The 20,934-nt window shown below is 46.3% G+C and overlaps 2 protein-coding genes across 2 annotated transcripts; one reads left to right on the top strand and one right to left on the bottom strand.

The window, feature by feature from the left end:
* The first annotated feature begins 11,970 nt into the window (after positions 1 to 11,970).
* On the top strand, positions 11,971 to 13,586 carry tcf21 (transcription factor 21). Its single transcript, XM_062467286.1, has 2 exons — positions 11,971 to 12,530; positions 13,130 to 13,586. The coding sequence occupies exons 1-2, from the start codon at positions 12,093 to 12,095 to the stop codon at positions 13,214 to 13,216; spliced, it is 525 nt and encodes a 174-aa protein (XP_062323270.1). The 5' UTR covers positions 11,971 to 12,092; the 3' UTR covers positions 13,217 to 13,586.
* Positions 13,587 to 15,587: 2,001 nt separating this feature from the next.
* On the bottom strand, positions 15,588 to 16,729 carry LOC134024680 (uncharacterized). The gene has a single exon (XM_062467283.1). It carries the CDS (start codon positions 16,712 to 16,714, stop codon positions 15,776 to 15,778), a length of 939 nt encoding a protein of 312 aa, XP_062323267.1. The 5' UTR covers positions 16,715 to 16,729; the 3' UTR covers positions 15,588 to 15,775.
* Positions 16,730 to 20,934: the final 4,205 nt, after the last annotated feature.

Genomic DNA, 20,934 nt, shown 5'->3' with positions numbered 1-20,934 from the left:
GTACTACTGGAGCTTTCAGTCAGAGCAAGGTTTTTACTGAACATACACAGAGACATATGAAAAGAAAAAAAAAAACTTTTCCCACTGACATATAGTATAACCACCATAAATGTAATGAGTGCAGAAAATAAGCACCTACAGTATACCCGCCTCTTCAGGTCCCATAGCACCCTTTGATACTACTCTCCCACAAGTCATCCTGGCAGCCATGTTGAACAGGGAGGCAGACATGTTTGGATTGGGAAAGAGTGGCTATGTGAGTGGAATCTGCCTCCCTCATTAAAGGCAACTCAGCAGACATCTTACACTCACCGGCTAAGAAAAACAAACCGCTCAAGACCACAGAGGACGGAGTTTGGCTGAACCCACACACCAAAGTCTTTTCAACGTTATCAAATACAGATAGATCTTTTTTGGAATCGTTGCTCTTGTACAGTACATGCTGTAGGTACAAACGGGAGGAATCTCGACTGTAAGTTCCCAATGGTTGTGCTGGTACGTTGAAGGGTGGTGAGTGTCAGTGTACGAGAACTGGTGTCCGAAAGGGGGTGGGCTTATCAGATCACGCTCCAATTACACGGCTGGTTACCCTTTGACATAGCAACAGGGTGTGTGTCTGTGTGTGTGTGTGTGTGTGTGTGTGTGTGTGTATACATGCATTTGTGTGAGCTCGGTTGTGCTTTTGGGGAGTTGTTATGAGTGCAAAAGTGGGGAGTGCAGCAGGGGTGGGGGGGGATTAGAGTGTGTGTGGGGGGGGGGGGTAGAGAGGGAGGGGGATTAGAGGGGCGGGGGTTAGAGAGGGGGGGGATTAGTGTGTGTGTAGGGGGGGGTTAAAGGGGGGCTAGGGGTTAGAGAGGGGGGGGTGTTGACATAGAAGGATGTTTTGGGGTGTCAGAGGAAGAGTGGGATGTGTGAGGGGGTTGGTGTGGAGAGCCGTACCCGAGAGAGGGATGGACTTTGGGGATGCCGTCTTGCTTGTGCAGCCCCCCCCCCCCCCCATTTCTATCTATGTTTATCTGTTTGTCTTGTTCATATTGGTCAGAACACATATTCTATAGTTGCTCCTATTTGTCGCACGCACACAAGCAAAAACACATGCATGTCTCCTCAGGGAGTCAGCCAAGGGCCAGGGGCGTTTGGAAGAAAAGATTCTCGGAACAAGCTTCATCACCGTCCTCACTCATTAGTAACCCCATCTCAGAGTCCAGACAGAGGGGGGAGGCGAGGGGAGGGTGAAAGACTCCCAGGAAGCAGAATCTCTCCCCACAGGAAGTCATTAAACTCAAAACCAATAAAGTTGTGTCAGATACAATGTACCTCTGACCTCTGCAGTGGAAGATGAAACATTGGTCTTCCACATGTGACACTTGTGTGTCAGGTTTTTACTGCTGGCAATATCCTGCCTCCGAGTTCACAGAGTCCAGGACATTGCTGCCTGTGAAATGCGGATTTCATTTTGCATCTCTCAGGTGAGAGGGCTGTGAGAGAATCACGGCTGGATTAGGAATCCTCTTGGAGATGTCGAAGAGATTCGAAGTGAGATTGTGTCAAGAGAGGAGCTGGGATGGAGAAAACAAAGACCCGATTCTGGTTCCCCACCTGCAGCACACACAAACATATCCCGCTGGGCTCGTGGAGACTGACAATTCAGTCCCATTCAAAATCCAGTTTTCACTGACCCCCAACACTAACCCCCAACTCTAACACACACACACACACAATGAGGGGGGAGATGCAGCCAAGTGAATCCAGTACATTACTTTACATGTCCTGGTACTTGGACCTTGTAAGTTCAGGACTCCCAAATGGGAAAAAAAATGATGTATGCTGTGTTTTTTCCTCTGTGTGTCGGGTCTCCTTTTCCATTTCACTTATTTAGATAAGCAATTTTTCATATAAAGAGGACCAAAGGCTAGTTTAGAGGGAAAATACTATTTCTGTTGATAACACTATTCATGATCCTCCAAACCAAATATATCATCTGTAAGGCGGAAAAGACCTAGGGGACACTGTTATGTGAGAAAACTCTCTCTGCCGGACTCTGTTTTCCTTCTCCGTATCGTGTTTACCTACCGCAGGATGGCGAACCCTCCTTTTTGAAAGGAAAAGTTCACGCACATGAATCGTGCGAGAGGGTGAGAGAGTGTAGGAATGGCAAAATAGATGAATGGCTGCGGAACACAAGCACAGGAATACGTGGAGAGATATGAATGAGGAATTTGGGGAACATGAAACGGATGACCCGGCAGGGAGAGAAGGAGAGGAGCGATAAAGAGAGGGATTAAAAGACCCAGTTGGATGGTGGGGCAGTCCAGATTAATAGGCAAGGAAAAGAGGGTGTGAAGGAGAAAGAGAGGGAGAGGTGGAAGGGGCTAACACAAACAAACTTGTGCCAGGCTATTTTTACGATCTTCCCAACGGCCATTATCTCCCTGCTATGTTATGGTTAGGGATAAATAAAACCCAGTGTCTGTGTGTGTGTGTGTGTAAGAGAGAGAGAGAGAGAGAGAGAGAGAGAGAGAGAGAGAGAGAGAGAGAGAGAGAGAGAGAGAGAGAGAGAGAAAGAGCACCACAACTATTCCATTTCATCAGCCTGCTATGGCCATTTAGGCCTAATGGACAAAAAACAGAACTCTTTTAAATCTCCTGGCTCAATAAATGTCCCAGGGGCACTCTGTACATGAGACACTGACTGTGGTAAACAACATGTTCTTACTGGACCTACTGGAAGACAATGGAGAACACTGACGTGTGTGAGAGCGTGTTTGTGAGAACTGAAGACTTTCTCATCTCCAGACATCCCCGCCACCTGTGTTTAAGGCGTGGGGAAAGATAAATGAGGAGCTTTAGTTCAGACACACACACACAGAGATGAATGTTTGTGTGTGTGTGTGTGTGTATACGTGCACTCGGAAAACATACTATTTAAAAGCTGGCTGTCTGCACGAGTGTTTACGTGTGGGAGGAGGAGAGCGAGGGCACATACGTGTGCTGTGTGACGTGGTGCATGTGCGTGTGCACACGCGTGCGAGTGTGTGCGTGTGTGCGCGTTCGAGTCAAGGTGACGGAGCACATGTGTGCGGGCGTGAGGGGAGAAGAGGCGATGGTGAGTTTGAAACGGCGGACGGTCGAAGAGAGAAATGATCTTCTCCGTTTATTATCTTTAATTAAACGCCAGGCTTCGGAGATAAGGAGGTCCATTTGGGTGATGGAAGGTTCACCTATGGAGGGAGAGACAAGGGGGGAAAGAGGATGATGGATAGAGGGGGATAAAGTGTACTAGGATGCATGCAATCCACCCGGAACCTTCTGGTGAATCACAGTTAGTCAGCCACAAGTTAGCATCCAGCCTAGTGAGCAGTGACTCAGGATTACTCATGAAGGCTCATCACAGGAACTGTAATTTCCAAGTGGGTGGTTGATAAGATGTAAATTCTGGAGAAGGCAGGCCGGAAGGAGTCACGACAAAGGAAAGGAGTTGACTTGGGTTTATTAGGCGAGCAGCCCGGATCAAACAATCAGTTCAAGACGAGCTGATGGCATGAGTGAGAACTCTGTCTCTCAGTTGTGCTTAAATACATGAGTTGGACAGTACATATATAGAATGCACAGAATTGCTTCCTTAACGGGTCTTCAGTGGTCAATGTATTGACACCCTAGAACGTTCAGCAGGTGAAGTGGTCGTTAATCACATAAGCCTTATTTGTACATGATTTTCCTCACTGTCTCCCCACTGTCTGGACTGCATGCTATATTCTGCTCAGAGGGGGCCTCGCTGCATGACCTCTTGACCTTACAGAGACACACGCCGTACATGTACCCAGAAACTCTGCCTTACAGTGGTGGTTGAAGATGAGAATACTGTTTATCTACAGAGAACTATGGATAACTGTATGTCGGATCAATTCAGGGACACCTCTCCCTAATCTCCAAGATCCACTGGGATGGAACACACAAGAGACTCCTCTTTGGCCACATTATTTGATACAAAGGTGTACAAGCATTGAATTAACTTTGGGCCAAAAAAACTAAACAAGGAAACACTTAATAAGCATGTTCAAATGCACACAGTACTGTGTACTTTGAATCTTTGCAATGCTTTTCAGGAAACCACTTGTTATGATTCCAGAATGAACATTTTTGTGACAAGGAGCAAAGCTAGCATAGACTGGTACGAGACAAGCAACCGAGGACGACTAAAGAAGTGTTGGTATTCACGGTTGCACAACTATTATCTCCCCATCCTTTAGCTGTGACTCACTCCGAGTCTCTGCGCACTTCCTATCAACTCTTTACCTCTTAGGATGCAGCTTGCTGCCATCAAATCAATATGGCCGACTAACAACCCCACAAACAAAACAGCTGCTAACAGCTGACACACACCACAAGGTGCCTGCCTCTGTGTTTTCCCTGTTTCTGTGTGCTTGTGTTTGCGTGTCCGAGAGTGTGTCTCTGAATGTGTGTGTGTGTGTGTGTGTGGGTGAGCGTCTCTGTGAGTGTGTATGTCTGTGTGTCAAGGGGAAAGAGAGACAGACAGACAGAGAGAGAGAGAGAGAGAGAGAGAGAGAGAGAGAGAGAGAGAGAGAGAGAGAGAGAGAGAGAGGTATGAAAGGAGATACCAGGTCAGTGGCATCAATCACACATAGTGATATGTCTTAACCAACAGCTACCAGATACAGTGATGATTAACCTTCAAAAGTACACACATACACGCTCTAATCCCTTGAGTGTCAATATGCTTGTACGTAACTTTTCAAAACTAACAGAAGAAGAGAAAAACGGCCAAATCAAATAAATGAGCTGTAGTGTCATCTGGACAAAATGTGTGACCGCTAATTTCACGTTTTTTTTTCAATTGTATATTCACAATTTTGAACCAGTTTGTGATAGCACGTGTCGTAAACCAACGATGAATCAACACACAGCTGTTTGTAATAACACGGTACACTACGGCGGCACGCCGCTCTTCCTCTCAACCACAGCTAAGTGGACCTGTCCAGCAGTCCCACAGGGGCTTGGGTTACACAAACACACACACACAGATACACACATACACAGACACACATTTAAAGTTGGTTTCCTATACACTTCCATGGTTTCCATCCTGCCCGGGGTCTAGGGGTTCTGGAGTGTTAGGGGTCTCGAGATGAAGGGGTTGTGTGTGCACGGGTGTGTGTTTGTGCGTGGGGGCGGGGGCGGGGCGGAGGGAGGTTTAGGGGGTAGCGGTTGATAAACGTACAGCGAGCTAATCTCATCCTGGGTGCTAACTTCAACACCCGTCCACTCGGATGACCTCTACTACATTATCTCCTCATCTTGCTCACTCATACACACACACACTTTACTTATCCCAATTTACATCTCCGGGGTTGTTTCCTGTTCCTTCCGGCAGCATTAAGGTTCTGTCTCACGGGACAGAAAAGACAAACACACACACACCTCAGATGGATTGGGTTTTATTCCCAGGAGAGGGGTCGGGGGTCGGAGCCCTGTCCCTCCAACCGCTAAGACACTCACACACCCAGAAACACACACACACACGCCTCCCTCATGAACCCCACTCTGTGGTGAGTCTACCTCGCTCTCCGTGTGTCCTTCCTCATGTACCAGGAAGTACCTTCCTCATGTACCAGGAAGTACCTTCCTCATGCACCAGGAAGTACCTACCTCATGTACCAGGAAGTACCTTCCTCATGCACCAGAAAGTACCTACCTCAAGTACCAGGAAGTACCTTCCTCATGTACCAGGAAGTACCTACCTCAAGTACCAGGAAGTACCTTCCTTATGTACCAGGAAGTACCTACCTCATGTGTCAGGTTCAAGCTGCTCAGTATCTCCCCTTCACTCTCTGTGGTCGATGTCTCACATAAACAGAGCAACGACTCTGAAAAAGATCTCTGATGTGTGGGTCGTACGTGTGTGTTCGCAGGCATGCCTGTGTACAGAACGAACAGCGCTTCTCCATGTTTGTTCTGGGAGCCTCCCTTTTGCCTCGCGGGGCCTCTTCTGACCGGACCATCCTCCAGAGTGTGAGGGGGAGTGCTGGCAGAGGAGTAGCCCAGGAGGAGGCTCCGGAGCGTGGGCGAGGGTCCCCAGAGAGGCCAGAGGGGAGGCTAGCGGCTGGAGGGAGGCAGGCTGAGGGGACATGTCTAATGTCCTCCCCCCTTGAAGAAAGCTCTTTTGCCTGCATACGTTCCAGTCAACACGTCCCTGGGTATCTGTGAGGCCTGGCTGCTTCATGCGGGGATATCAGGAGGTTCAGAGGCTTTATCAGGCTGGAGCCAGGAGCGTGCACATGTGGACAAACATAAGTTCAGCTGCATATGCACACGCAGATCCACACACAACACAAGAAAACACCACACACGCACAATCGCTGGTAGTCCAGGGTTCTGTATGGGTGTGTTGCGCGCCCAGGCCGTGGGTGTGTGTTGGTGTGTAGGGGGGTTCCTTCAGGGACTGGTCACTATCATGACTTCCTGGGGTCCGATTGTACTATCTCTCTCCCTATACACCATGAGCTAATTACAAGGGAAAACCGCAGAATATTCTAGATAAAGTTTGTGTGTGTGTGTGTGTCAGCCCCCTGACAGCTTGGTATGACTAAGCAGACAGCAGACACGATGAGGTGAGATCATTTCATCTGCAAAGAGAAATAGGGAGAGAGAGAGAGAGAGAGAGAGAGAGAGAGAGAGAGAGAGACTTGAATGGACAACAGACAGACATTTTAGTACTGTAGCTGAATGTAGAATAGTTCATGTAGCATTGGGGCTAATGATGAGTGCTTGGCTTTGTTGTGGTGAGGTCATTTAGGCCTAACTTCCAACTCATTACAATTAGTATTCTGGACATGTTTCTCAATAGTGGTTCTCAAGGAGCCAAAATCTCTAAAATACAAATGGATGGCCCAACAACTGTTGAACCTTCACACACACACACTCACACACGAGCACACACCGTGATAAATCCAGCCGCGCACACACCTGACACCAGATCTCACACTGTCTGAGTAACGAGGAGGGGGGAGATCAAAGCGTGGAATCTGATCCAACCAATCAGAGCTCTGTGTCGTTTATCCCACCCGTCCATCGGCACCATCTCCGTTTCCATGACAATGAGTGATCAGGTGTGAGGAACCGGGAAGGCCGGCGTTACACAGCCCCCTCGGTGATGATCCAGGCTCTTCCAACAAAACACACTTTGAGAAGACTTTCCATGGTCAATTCGTGTCTCAAAATTAATTTGCTGAGGTAAAGCACTTCTGAGTTGCACATGCATTTCCTGGGCACACATGGTACATCTCGCAGCCACGGCCCCAGTTTTCTATAAGAGGCAGCAGCGGTTGACAGTCATTCACTCCTCGATTGGATGTTGTTCTTTTTGAAGATAGACAACGAACAAAACACACCTCAAAAAGGGCAAGTCTGTCTTCTAATATGGTGCGGAAGAGGATGAGTACGGTATGTGTATGCTTGAGACTTTAGGATGTTTAGGGGATGGGAGGCTTAGTGGAGGGGGGCGGGGGGGGTTCAGAGGCCTCTGGGAGGATTCAGATGGGTGCCGAGTGTTTTGCCCTCAGCAGGGGAGGAGGAGGGAGGGGGGCAGGGAGGGACTGGTTACTTGTTTCCACTGAGTGCTGGTCCTGCCTTTGGGTTAGGGGCTGGTGTGGGTTTGTGTGTGTGTGTGTGTGATAGTATAATGGGGTAGGGTCTCTCTGCTAAGAGGAGTGTTTATAAATGGTAGTCTCGGTCACAGTGACAGAGACCAGACCCTGAGCCACAGTCCCCTGTCTCCCATCTCCCACAACACACACGCACGCAAACATGCAAACACACACACACACACACACACACAGATTGAGACAAACTCACACATGTTCTCTGTTCTCAATATATTTAATGGCAAAAAATAAATAAATGTTGTACATTGGTTTTGTGAAAAGCCTCAATAGAAATGAAACCATCACAACCTTAATTCAACTGATGCACAAACCAGGTGTTTGTGATGTACAGTATGCTGTTTTAAGTACAGTAGACCAACAAAGCTACAGTGCTCCTGCTATATAGCAACTATTACAGGTGCAATGGTTGTATACTGCAATCAACCTTGTTTGTACAAGGTTGGAAGGGCACAGATGTTTAAACCATTCCAGCAGTTCTAACAGTCATTAGAATCTCATTCATCAAGATTACCTGAGCATGGTTATCAAATGAAGTCTATGTATGGTCAATAATAAACTTTCAATAAAACTAGCTGCTGCACTGGTACCCTTTATTACCTACAGTTCATCCTTTGATGTTATACGGCAGTCCTGAGTAACTGAATTAGCTGGAATTGTTTGCTAACACAGAGCTATTCAGATTGCAATATTTTGGTGGAACATAGAAAACTACCAAGCAGATGTGTTTAATTTTGCGGCAGGGTATTTACAAAGTGAGTTGCTGTGCCAAAGGCAAACGTATCTTTGTTTGTTGCATGTTGCATTCGTGTTTTTGTATTTCTGTATTGTGCAGAATGTGTTCCTTCATAGGACACTCATGAAGATACCTCCATGATCTCTGTTCTGTCAGACGTAGAAAGGAACCTTCTAGCATTGTCCCACTCTGCTGGTTACTGTTGGAGATCGATGGTAGCACAGTGGTAGCCTCCTTGGGTTTGTGTAATGGACAATGTGATGACAGAAGGCAACTTCGTTCTAGCAAAAACAGACATGGACACACACAAACATACACAAACACACACACATGCACACACTGCAGCTGTATCCCATCTCCCTAACTTCCGACACACCACTTGACCACCAGGCTGGCTTTGGTTACTCCCCTCAACTGTCATCTGTGTGTGTTTCCGTGTTTGCTCCAACAAGTGTGTGTGTCTCCATGTGTGTGTGCTGTGTGTTAACGATGGTGTAGAGCTCTACATGTTCCCAGAAGTGCTTGTCTTCTCGTCAGTGTTGGCTGTCCCCTGTGACACTCCTCTCCTCTTCCCAGTTCCCCTGTAGTCAAAACAGAATGCCAGTTCTCCCCTCTGATTGGTCCCTGAGGTGATGGAAAGGGATGGCCAGCCAACCCCAAGGGAGGATTTACAGATGTCAGTGCCTTCCACGTCAGCTAACACGCACACTGTAGGCTCAGACACATACTGATACACACCTACACAGACACACACCACTCACATATACCGACACACACCCACTGTAGGCTAAAAAACACACACACACACTCTTCATGATCTCTAACACACATTTGAAACACCAACACACACATTCCATTCCAGAGGCCATTAAAGTCTGACTCCCTAATACTGATGCAGCATGTTATTGACCTGCGTGTCCCAGAATATTCATCATATTCATGAGGATCACTGACTCCGGACGTCCCTGTCCAGTAATATCAGCAGGCAATGTTTACGTATGACATGTTCCCTGCAAACACTGGCCATAATTCTCTCTTATTTCTCAACTTTGTCTTGGCTTTTCTCTCTCCGTTTCTCTCTCTCAATGACTCTTGGTCGAATAAACAGTCATTTTCAATTTTCCTTTGTGTGTGTGTGTGATGGTAATGACCCTGGGCTTCGGGCGTCCCCCTCGGTGGGCCAGAGTGGCCCATCTGGAATCCTTCCTGGTGACATCACAGAACCTGCCTGACCTCTGACCCCTAAGCAGCCAATTAGCAGACGATCCCACCATGGCTACAGGAGTCCCACATCAACCCCCTCATTCTCTACCTCATCTCTCTTTCCTCCCTGCCCCAACCCCCCCCCACCCCCCTCCACCTGTTCCTCTGTGTCACCACAACCGTGTGAACCAAGGGCGACGGGAGAATGTTTCTTGGTTTTTGTACCAGGATATAGAATGTGCTTTTAGCGGTGTTGGATTGTTTCTCCTTTGCTCGCTCCGTCATGAAAGGATTCAAGTATAGTACCGTGGGACCTCTGGTTATAGCAATACGAGGGAGACAAGAGAGAGAGAGAGAGAGAGAGAGAGAGAGAGAGAGAGAGAGAGAGAGAGAGAGAGAGAGAGAGAGAGAGAGAGAGAGAGAGAGAGAGAGAGAGAGAGAGAGAGAGAGAGAGAGAGAGAGAGCGCGAGAGAGAGAGAGAGAGAGCGCGAGAGAGAGAGAGTACATAGCGAGCCTAGCGTCCTGTGCTATTTCCGTCTCTCTCTTTCTTCTCTCTCTCCCTCCCTTGTTCATCTGGATCTATCGCTGAGGTGATCATCAATCTACCATGCTCTATTATTCCTCTCAGCTAAGTGCTTTGATTCCCAGCCCACCCAGGAGATATGCCTCTAACCCCCCCTCTCTCCTCTGTGTCCTCCCCCTCTTCTCTCTCTCTCCCTCTTTCACCCCTGTTCCTCCCATCATTCCCTTTACAGTGCGCCTTATCCTCTCCCCCTAAACTGACCCCTACTCTTTCCTTCCCTATCTGACTCTTTGTCACCGGGTCTCCTGCTTCTTCCCTCTCTCCGTTCCGTCTCCCCCGCTGGCCTGCGAACCCCCTGCTCACCTCTCCCTCTCGCTCCCTCGACAGCACCCCTCGTTCCTCCTCTTCCTCCCCCCTCTTTACGCACCTCGTTCTTGCTCTTGCCTTCTAGAGTTCTCCTTCAAAGCCACTCCCTATCTTCTCTCCCTCCTTGCGTTCATACACACACACACACACTAATTTGAATTTGCAGTATGGGCAAGACATGCAATAACCTATTAAATCGATTCTTAAAGGGGTTACCTGATTATTTAAGCAACAAAGCTGCAGACAGATAAAAGAATGAACTGAATATTGTGTATTATCCACATGGGTGAAATCTCCCCCCACACATTCCCCCTCCCCCCCACACGCACACACAAACACACGGAATTTCTGCGCTCCCGAAAAGGACTTTTGTTTTGGGTCGGTACTTAGTGGATTTGGGGGCATCGGTGAGGAATGATGTCGAAGGGCAAACGGTGTTTGGAGGGGATGCCCGGTATCCATTACATCCGAGGGGACGGAGGCGCCAGTGTGCCACACGAGACTGGACACCCCCATGTTTCCTGGCACTTAATTCCATTAGCGGGCAATGTGTAATGCCCCGGCAAAAAAGATTGGATAAAATCTACAACAAGTAGAATTACGTATTTGGTTGGTTAATTATTGTTTGTACGACGCACGCATGTGGATTGCATCGAATATGACATGACAGAACTGTTCTAAATATTGAAATATATTTTTGTTAACGAGAGCATTAGTGATCATAGTATTTTACCCTGCTTACTATTTATGCGGTGTGTATTTTTTAAATCATTTTAGGCCTACACCTTAGCTGTAATTAGGCGTGAACGTGTAGGCTAAGTTATTAAAACGGCAATGATGTATTGCTTATTTGAAAGCTATTTCCAAATCCTGCCCATGACTTTATCCCGGTTAAAAAAGTATTTGCAACCCAATTCTAAATGACATTAATTCCATAATATCAACGAAATTTCTTGCAATTATCAAATAAAAACATTGGCCTAATTGCATGTATTCATAGCAATGTATAGAGTGAACCCATCTTCAAGTAACCTTGGTATGCATGTGCCTTTGTGAGCACTCCCAAAGTTAGTAAGTGCTAGGCTTAAGAGTTAATAGAGTTAAGCTAAGTATAAGGGATTATCATGTTGGCCATTAATGATGAAGACTGAATGAATTGGTAATAACGCATAGCCTATCTATTCCATAAAAATGAATAATGCTGTATTACGTGATATGTAACAAAATAATGCTTTTTTAGTGGGATAGGCTACTTCATGGAGCTTGTTTGCACCCACTCGTTATGTCTGTCTGAGTTCTTCATGAACATTTCCCCAAAAGACTGCAAGTTTCGTATGCATTGAAAGTAGGAACATTGTAGAAGTGTATCCTCGTGGTCCCCTCCCACGGTTCTCGGTCACGCCCCTGGTCACGGAGATAAATGGTCAGTTCCTACCAGCGCGTGCTTACAGTGTCTCCTTCATCCTTCGCCGCTTCATGAGTATATGAAACATTCCGAGCGCACACCGGCGAGCTCACTTACCCCTTCCGTTAGTTTGTCTGTCCGACATCCCACATGTTTTGAAGCCGCACCAACGGAGAGATCATGTCCACGGGGTCCCTCAGCGACGTCGATGACGAACTTTTGGACGGCATTCTGAAATTCGGCTCTTCTGGTAAAGATTCAGGAACGTCGAATGAAAGCACCGAGGAGAGTTCAAACTGTGAGGGTAGCTCGGTGAATGACAGAGCTGATGGTTCGGTAAAGAAAAGGAAGACTTCGTCTCGGAAAACCACGCGCAATGGTGTGGCACAGGAGGGCAAGCAGGTGCAAAGGAACGCAGCTAATGCACGGGAACGAGCAAGGATGCGAGTGTTGTCCAAAGCCTTCTCTCGGCTGAAGACTACATTACCATGGGTACCCCCGGATACCAAGCTATCCAAACTGGACACGCTGCGTTTGGCGTCAAGCTACATTGCTCACCTGCGACAGATTTTGGCCAACGACAAATATGAGAACGGATATATTCACCCAGTAAATCTGGTAAGCTTTTTAGTCTCTAACAACAATATAACTAATTCAACAAGGTGAAAGGCAAGGTGAAAGTAGGCTATACAGCTTTATATAGCTCAATTTTTAATGTATTAAAAAATAGGACTACTATATCACACACTGCAATTTAAATTTGACTGCATTCAGTATAGGCCCAATAACTGCGCGCTTAAAACAAAACATATAGCCTATAAAATGACATAACAATATTAAATATGATTTAACTGCGTTATTTACACAAACGCTACAATAAAGTTGCTGTTGGGCCAACTCGAAACTATTTCAATTGTTTTACTGTCTTAATGCACTCCAAGTAGATTCGTAGCTACATGCACATTGAACATTCATGTAAGCTACCTTATACTTAGTCCATGGACATTTGCAAACCTCATTTTTTAAATCTCTTTGGATTTAAATGGTAGCTGCACCCATAACACAATCACAATAAATAACTCGATTATGGCTTCGTTGTTGTGAAATTATTACGCAGCGCACTGATCAGTGCATGTATTTAAATATGCATGTAAATGTAGACTCTATTTGTTGTAATAAAATGTGGCCTACATTGTCCTTTTTTATGTTCGTTCCAGACGTGGCCTTTCATGGTCGCAGGCAAACCAGAGACCGATCTGAAGGAGATGCTCAATACTACACGGCTGTGTGGAACTGCCTCCTGATGCTACACTGTTCTGCTTTCCACGAGACACATATCTGAGGGATAGAGGGACATGCACGTCATCTCCACAGACTTTCGAGTGGGAATAACCGAGGGAGCGCGTGCACTCTTTCGTGCGTTGCCGTAAAGAGACACTGTTTTGTTCATTATTTAAAGAAGCCATCAGATGTTGTCTTTGCTGGTTCAAAGACAAAAAAGACTGAATATTTTGTATATTAGTTTTTATAATCTTCCAACGCCATAACGCTGTCACATTTTTGAGTTAGGTTACAGTAGGTCTACCAGTCATAGGTCTACATGGAAGCGCCGGTGAGAAAGTTGTGTATTTTTCCAGATTTTATGTAAATAAAATATAATACTGTTGCGCATGATACTATGCATTGTTGTGAACAAAGTGGGATTCTGTAATTATCTTGGCCTATGTTTTGCTGTGGACCCACGGGCAAAACCGCCATGACCCTAATTTTCTTATCTCCTCCATTCCTTCAAATTCTCTAAGCAATGCTTGGACTGTAACAAAGAGCATCAGTAAAAACAGATAGTCCTTAGGCCTATTTGTTTTCTTAATCACGAAACGCAAACAGTTGATGGCTACTATCTCGATATGCTTATCATTATATAAACAAACAGTTGCTATCAATGATGACTTGGAAACAAAACGATTTTCCACAGACAAGGCAATTTATCTGAGATGTTGTGTTCCACTGTGGTTTCGTTCATTTGACATTAATAAATTCCATCCATAATGCGGTAATGGCAGAGGTATGCTGGTTTGAAAGTTCATTGTTGAAGGTCAGACAAAGTGGTAAATGTGGATGCAGCGCTTAATCCAGATTTAGAGGGGTTGTTTAATTCACGCGGGTTATGACCGCGGTGTTTACATACTGTCGACAGATATTTATGCGGCTCTCGCGGAGCAGGAGTGCGCCTGTGCATCTTCGTCTCTCTTTTTCTCTTTCCGTATTATCTTGGGTCTGTAGGCCTACTGGAGGCATGCACACCCACACACGTACACACACTTTAGGCCTACCCCTGTCTCAACAATTTCGCTCAATCAAATAATTCCTCATTCGGAGAAGCGCAGAAGAACGTCTCTTGCTGTAATAACAAAGTCCCTCGCATCCATCCATTAAGGCCTAGTGTTATTCTTAGAATACACTGACGGGATGACCCTCTCAACGGCCCCGTAGGGAAATCATCCTAATAACAGAGAACGTTAAGGGAATCCTAGTGTGGAATTCAAACTTTTTGTGGGACAAACTGTTGATAAAACTTTGGTCAATTACGACAAATGTTTGTAATTATTTTGGGGGGGTCGACAGTTCTTTTTTTAATTTTTGATATTTTTAAAAGATTATTTAATTATTTAAGTCTTGATATCCACTTTTTTATGGAAATTTAAATGTTCAATTGTACGTCTGCCTAAAATGTGTTGAATAATAGGACAAACCGAAATTATAATTCACTAGTGTAACCTCTAACCTCATTTAAGCGACATCAGTCAATAGCTCTAAAAATCTGTCTTCATAATTCTAATAACGGAGATTTTCAGAAACATTATTTGTAAATGACTCAATCCTGGACAATACATAGGCCTAATGAAATGTAGATTACTGCGCTTGAGTAGAAGAAAGTTAAAAGTGAGAGTGTTGTAATGTTGTAAGACTTCCAACGACTTCCTGCTCGAAGGACCCTCACCCAATACATCAGCGGCGATGTGGCAAGCCCTCGCCGTCACCCCAAAGGGACCACCGGGGAGAAAATAAACTTGGCCGCACTGCGGCCAGCTGCGCGGAGGGGCTGCCCGGGTCTGAGGGAGAGAGGGAGGCGCGGTGAAGATCCAAGAGTGGAGGAGGAGGAGAGGGAGGTTGGTCATTAGAGAGACTGCGGAGAGAGGGATTCCCATGCGCGGAGGACTGGCTAATTGTTTTGTTGGACGGCTGCCAATGAGGGTTGGGGAAAAAGGGACGAGAAATCATATTTTGTTTAAAATGTTTCCCCCCTGCTTGAGATTTTTTTTGGGCCTCACCCCCCACCCCCCAACCCCCGCATCCCGCCCCTGTCTCTTCTCTTTCTCACACACTGCCATGCTACACAAGAACACCACTTGTTCTTTAGTCTCATTGAACAAGACACAAATTGTTTATTTTTCCTATCTTTATTGGGGTATTCATGTATATATTTTAGATCTGATAAAGTATTCAGGAAATAACAAAAGATCTCTGTCCTGTGTTGTCATCATACAATCATCATGTTATCATACTTATACAAAAATTAAAAGCAGATTACACAAGGCTGATATGGCAGTGCCAGAGAGTAGCCTACATTGAGCCAATAGATTCAAAACAGCAATCATTTCACCTTTCTTTTAGTAGAATACCACATTCTCCTTATTTGCTCACAAGGGGAACAGCAAGAAGCCAGTAAAGGTGCTCTGGTTGTTCGAATTATCATAAAGCTTTTTATCTGCAGGGATTTCCAGGTACAACAGGTCCCCTTCATTCAGCTCCAGAGCAACAGCATTGGATATGTACTCCCAATTATCATTAGCCTTATTCTTTTAATTCCAAAGGATCACAACATCATCCTTATGCAGTTTCACACCCATATTGTCCTTAAAGTTTGGGCCACACACTGTAAATCTGACGTAGTAGACTCCTCTCACTGGCGCCTCAAAGTACCCTGTCACAGGGCTGTAGCGGTTGCCAACATTGGTGAGAACTTTGCTGAACTTCAGGATTCTATCTTCGGAGTAGGGTCCAACGTCTCCAGAATTTGTCAAAGCAGCATGGAAGGCGACCTTGGTGTTATCTCTCTGCAGTTCCTCCAATTGGCTCTTCATGGTGTTCTGGTTGACTGTCAGACCATGTAGTTCATTGTCCTGGACACCGTTCTCCTTCTTCAAGTTGTTGATACTGTTGTTGTGGAACTGAATATCACCCTCACTGGTTTCCAGTCCGTACCTCAGGTCTAAGAGCTCCAAGGCTTGGTCCGCATTCTCTCTCTCCAAGTGGGCCAGCTTGTTCTGGTGGAGCTGAAGTTCAGCCTTCATGTTGAAGAGGTCCAAGACTTGATCAGCATTCTGTCTCGTTAGCTTTGCTACCTGGTTCTCACTGGATTTCAGTCTGGAGTCCAAAACAGCGTTGGTCATCTCAAGCTCTTCCACGTCGTTCCTGGTGAGGACCAGCTCTATCTTGTGTTTGTCCACCTGGCTCTCGGTCTCCTTCAGTCCGGAGTCCAAGATCCTCAGCTCCACTCTCTGCTCCACCACCATGTCTCTCAGCTGCAGCAGTTCAGCCCAGATGTCAGGCGGAACGGTGGTCACCAAGTTGGATGTGCTCCGGTCGATCGCCTCCTCGATGCTCCGTCTCTCCAACTGGACTTCTCCCTTCCCGATATCTCCCCCATCACTGTCCCTCACCACCCCCTTACTCTCCCCCTGAACCCAAGTCTCAGACAGACACAGCAGCAAAGCCAGCAGAGATACAGTACCCTTCATTGCGAATGAGAGATTTCAGCCTCTGTTCCGCTGCGTTATAAAGAGTTCCACTGTAGATGGGCAATGCATGAGGAGGACAACATGTGTTTTCAGGTGGGTCTTTAGAAACTGTGCCCAAGGTCTCTGATAAAATACAGGACAGATAACAGATCACTTTGAGGTTATTTGTTTGTGATGTTGTTATGAGGACATGGGGAAACCGGGCTGTTCAGGGCTCTGTGTTCTTCAGTCCTTGTTTCAGCAACGCAACTGGCTTTTGTCTTGAGTTTCATGCTTTTCATCGATTAGTTAGCTTTGATCATTAGTTAGCTTCCATTAGATCTGTTTTCATGAAGGTTTTGTTGTTGTTGTTATTAGCCAGAAACAGATACATTCGGTAGGTTTTATGGCGATGGACCAGTTGATTTTCATAAAGTGCCCTCTCCTTGGTGTGATAGTTGTGCTATCTAGTGTTCTGTTCCTAAATCTGTTTTTCCCGATTTATTTGACAGTGGGGTTGGTAAACATCTGCCCTTCGACACGCCACCACAACAACTTAATATTCTTATTATACCAGAAGGGGTCGCCAGATTCCATGGCAACATGAGAAGAAACCAGGGCCAGGCAGAGGGGAGATAGTGGAACAATGGAGGGCTGGGGGAGGAGACTACCAGAGGTGGGCAGTAGAGAAATAGTTAGTGTGGACACAGAAAGTTGCAAGTGGGGGTAGGGGTGGAGAGGAGGGGGCGGCTGGGTTGACAGGTGGCGTTGGGGTCAGGTGGCAAGTCTGGCATCATCCCTCCCCTGGGAACACTGACACAGTCACAGGCTGGACAAGATGCCAGAAATAGCTAGGGCCTGCCCAAATCCCCCCCTCCCCACATACAGACCAACAGATACCCAACATAGAGCAACCCCTTCCTATACCCTCACTGTGTGTGTGTGTGTGTGTTGTTTTCGTGTATGTGGATCCGTGCATGCTCATGTTTGTGCCCTCCGTTGTGTGCCCGCTGTTGGCAGGTCAGATGGCGCCCTCTCAGTATGAGAAGGGGGAGGGCTGGGTGCGTTCCACCTGCCACGAGAACACAACTCCTGGCTCTCACCTCCCTCAAAGACCCATTGCTCCCTCCCACACCCTTCCACCAATACCCTTTTGGATGTGTGGCTTTCATCAATGTTTGACTTTGGTTTGGAAATGAGTTTGTATAGGACATCACTCAGTTCACTTGTAGGGAATGGTCTATAACATTTTAATTTGGGGTTTAATCTGCCTCTGGGTGGGGTGAGGAGTGTAAGGAGTCTGGGAGAGAGAAGAGGTAGTAGGGATATTTACTTGTAGTACCTATGTTGACCAGTAGGTGAGAGTGTGGTCCCAGAAATCTCCTTTCTCCCCAGTTTAGGTCTCCTGTCTCTGGGCAAGTTGTTGATAGAGATTGGCCATAACAGGTGCTCTACACTCCCATTTTCTTTTCTTGTTCTCTGTCCCCCTCTCTCTTTCTCTCTTAGTTTCTCTTTCTTCACCTCTGAAATCACGTTGAACCGTTTTTATATTTATCTTATCATTTCCATATATTTCTGTTGCGTTGTCTTTTAATTTCATATTTCTTCAGGTTATCTTCCTTTCCCACAATAACTTGCCTTTCTTTTTGTATTATTGAAAATTGCTGTGAAATTGGTTTCCTCTCCTCTCCTCTGAACTTGTGCAGTGTGATGTGTGCTGGATAAACTGTGTGTTAGTTAACCCTGACTGCTGTGACATATACTGTAGCAGTGCATAATTAAGCTGCCAGTTCCAATGAACACCAAAGCTATATGCTAAATGTAATTCTTCCATAACTGTGAGGAATATCGGGACAGGAGTTCAACTGGTACTTGGCTTTTAAGAGCCATGGGTTCATGTTTGCCCTATGTCACTAGGTGCTACATGTGAAAGTGATCTGGTCGCCCGTCGGAGGTCACAGCCAGGTCAGCTCTCATGAAGGGCAAGACCTCACACACACGCGCACACACACACATGCACACCCCAGCACACCCAAGCACCTACACACACAGACACACACACCTGCACACCCAAGCACACACACACACACACACACACACACACACACACACACACATGCACTCCCAAGCACCCACACACGCACGCACCCACATACACACATGCAAGCATACACTTCAGTTGCAGTTGAGTTGACAAGTGGAACAGATGAATATCTTTGGTTGGGTGCTTTTAACCTGGTCCTCCTACTAGGTCATTATGTAGCGGCTCAAATGAAGAATGATATGATGAGCCCAGCGCCTCAGAGATATCTCTCTTGGTCTCTCTCTCTGTCTCTCTCTTTCTCTCTCTCTCTTTCTCTCTCTCTTCCTCTGTCTCTCTCTCTCTCTTCCTCTCAAATCTCTCTCTATCTCTCTCTCCTGTCTCCTTCTCTTCCAACCTTTCTCTCTCTCCATCTTTCTCTCTCTGTCATCCACTTTCTTGTCGAACGGCTCTCTCTTTCCTTCTCTCCCCGACACAAACAGATGTGTTAATTTATGTCTTGTAATCAGTGCTCAGCAGACAGTGCAGAGGAATGTGACCCAAGCATGGTTCTGTCTGCCCTTCCTCGGACCAGCGGTGGAACACATCAATGAGACTCTTCAACCCCAACCCTAATTCATCTCACCAGTGAAGTCCCTTCACGTGGGTCCTGTCACAGAGAGAGGGTGGAGGACAGGGGGAGGAAAACAGAGGAAGTATGAGTTTGGGAGAGGTGTCACGAGAGAGTGAACAGACAAAAAAAAAAACGGCAAAGAGGGGGAGACACGAATGAAAAGAGAAAATCGACTCCGTTAAAGGACTCTTCGTTGCTGGTTGGTTGCAAGCAAATAACAGAAATTCGTTTTGTTAAAGAGAAAAAAAATGGTTGGAACAACACAAGGCTATACAACAGCACACATGGTCCGTCTTTGCCCCATTGCATGGTGTGTAAAAGCGTCTACTTTGATTTGGTTGTACGTGACTGCTGTGAAAGGGGACAGCTTCTTAAGCCTACTAAGTGTGTGCACGGGGATATAATTGGGCGATTTAAGGCTTGGGGAGTGTCAAGAGTCAGATGTAATTTCGGGTAGAGGAGAAAGTTTAGAGTTTGGAGACACACACACACACATAGACTCAGATACACAGTCACACACAAACTCTCTCTCTCTAAGGTCAATGTTAGCAGACGGAAGGGGCGTCTGACTAAATTATGTTTGCCCAGGTGGGGTTAATTACCTGTGTGTGTATGTGGGTGTGTATGTGTGTGTGTATGTGTGTGTGATAGAGAGTGCATGTGTGGTGGTGGATGTGTGAAATCCCTTTTATTAGAGCTTATGCAGGGCTAATTTAATTGTGAAAGTTTGAAATCAGGATGTGACTCCCTTCCTCTCTACTCCTCCTCCTCTATCAACCCCCCCCCCCCCCCCCTCTCTCTCTCTCTCTCTCTCTCTCTCTCTCTCTCTCTCTCTCTCTCTCTCTCTCTCTCTCTCTCTCTTTCTAACTCTCTATGTTAACTCTCTCTTATTTTTTTCAGTTTCTCTTAGCACCCCTCTCTCTCTCTCTCTCTTTCTCTCTCTCTCTCTCTCTCTCTCTCTCTCTCTCTCTCTCTCTCTCTCTCTCTCTCTCTCTCTACTACCTCTCTTGGTTTACCTCTCTAAATGGCACCAAGCCCCCTCCCCCCTCTCTCTCTGACTGAATGAGGATGACCTGAAAGTGGACATTTTGGTTTCTCCATCATCATTCCCCAGCGAAGAAGGAACTTGCTGTATTTGATACCTAAACCATGTCCAGTTGATTTAAGCATTCCCAGGACAGCAGGATCACTCAAAGACAGACTGAGTGGAATGGTTCACTGTGTAGTTCAGTTTTTGTGTTGAGTCATGCTGTTAATGAGAAGCTGTGTCTAATCCTTGAGTGTGTGTGTGTCTTTGTGTATGTCTGCACTAGAACCTTCAGGATTTAGGCCTACACACCTGTTTTAGTGTTCATCCTATAACGCACTCCTGTGTGTGGTTGTGCGTGTGTGTGTGTGCCTGTCTGTGAGCAGGATGCATGTGCGTGTGTGTGTCATTATAACCCAGCAGGCTAAAATCGCTCACAGGTGACTTTGTTTATTTGATCTAAATTAAGCCTCCGCCTCCTTCCACATGGAAGTCTGACCTCGACTCCCTCTCTCTTCATAATCCACACAACGTTCCGACAATCAGGGACGTCCCTGAAA

Source organism: Osmerus eperlanus, chromosome 8 (assembly GCF_963692335.1).
Source record: "Osmerus eperlanus chromosome 8, fOsmEpe2.1, whole genome shotgun sequence".
Classification (NCBI taxonomy): domain Eukaryota; kingdom Metazoa; phylum Chordata; class Actinopteri; order Osmeriformes; family Osmeridae; genus Osmerus; species Osmerus eperlanus.
The sequence above is the reverse complement of the archived record's forward strand: the minus strand, read 5'-3'. Positions and strand labels throughout refer to the sequence as shown.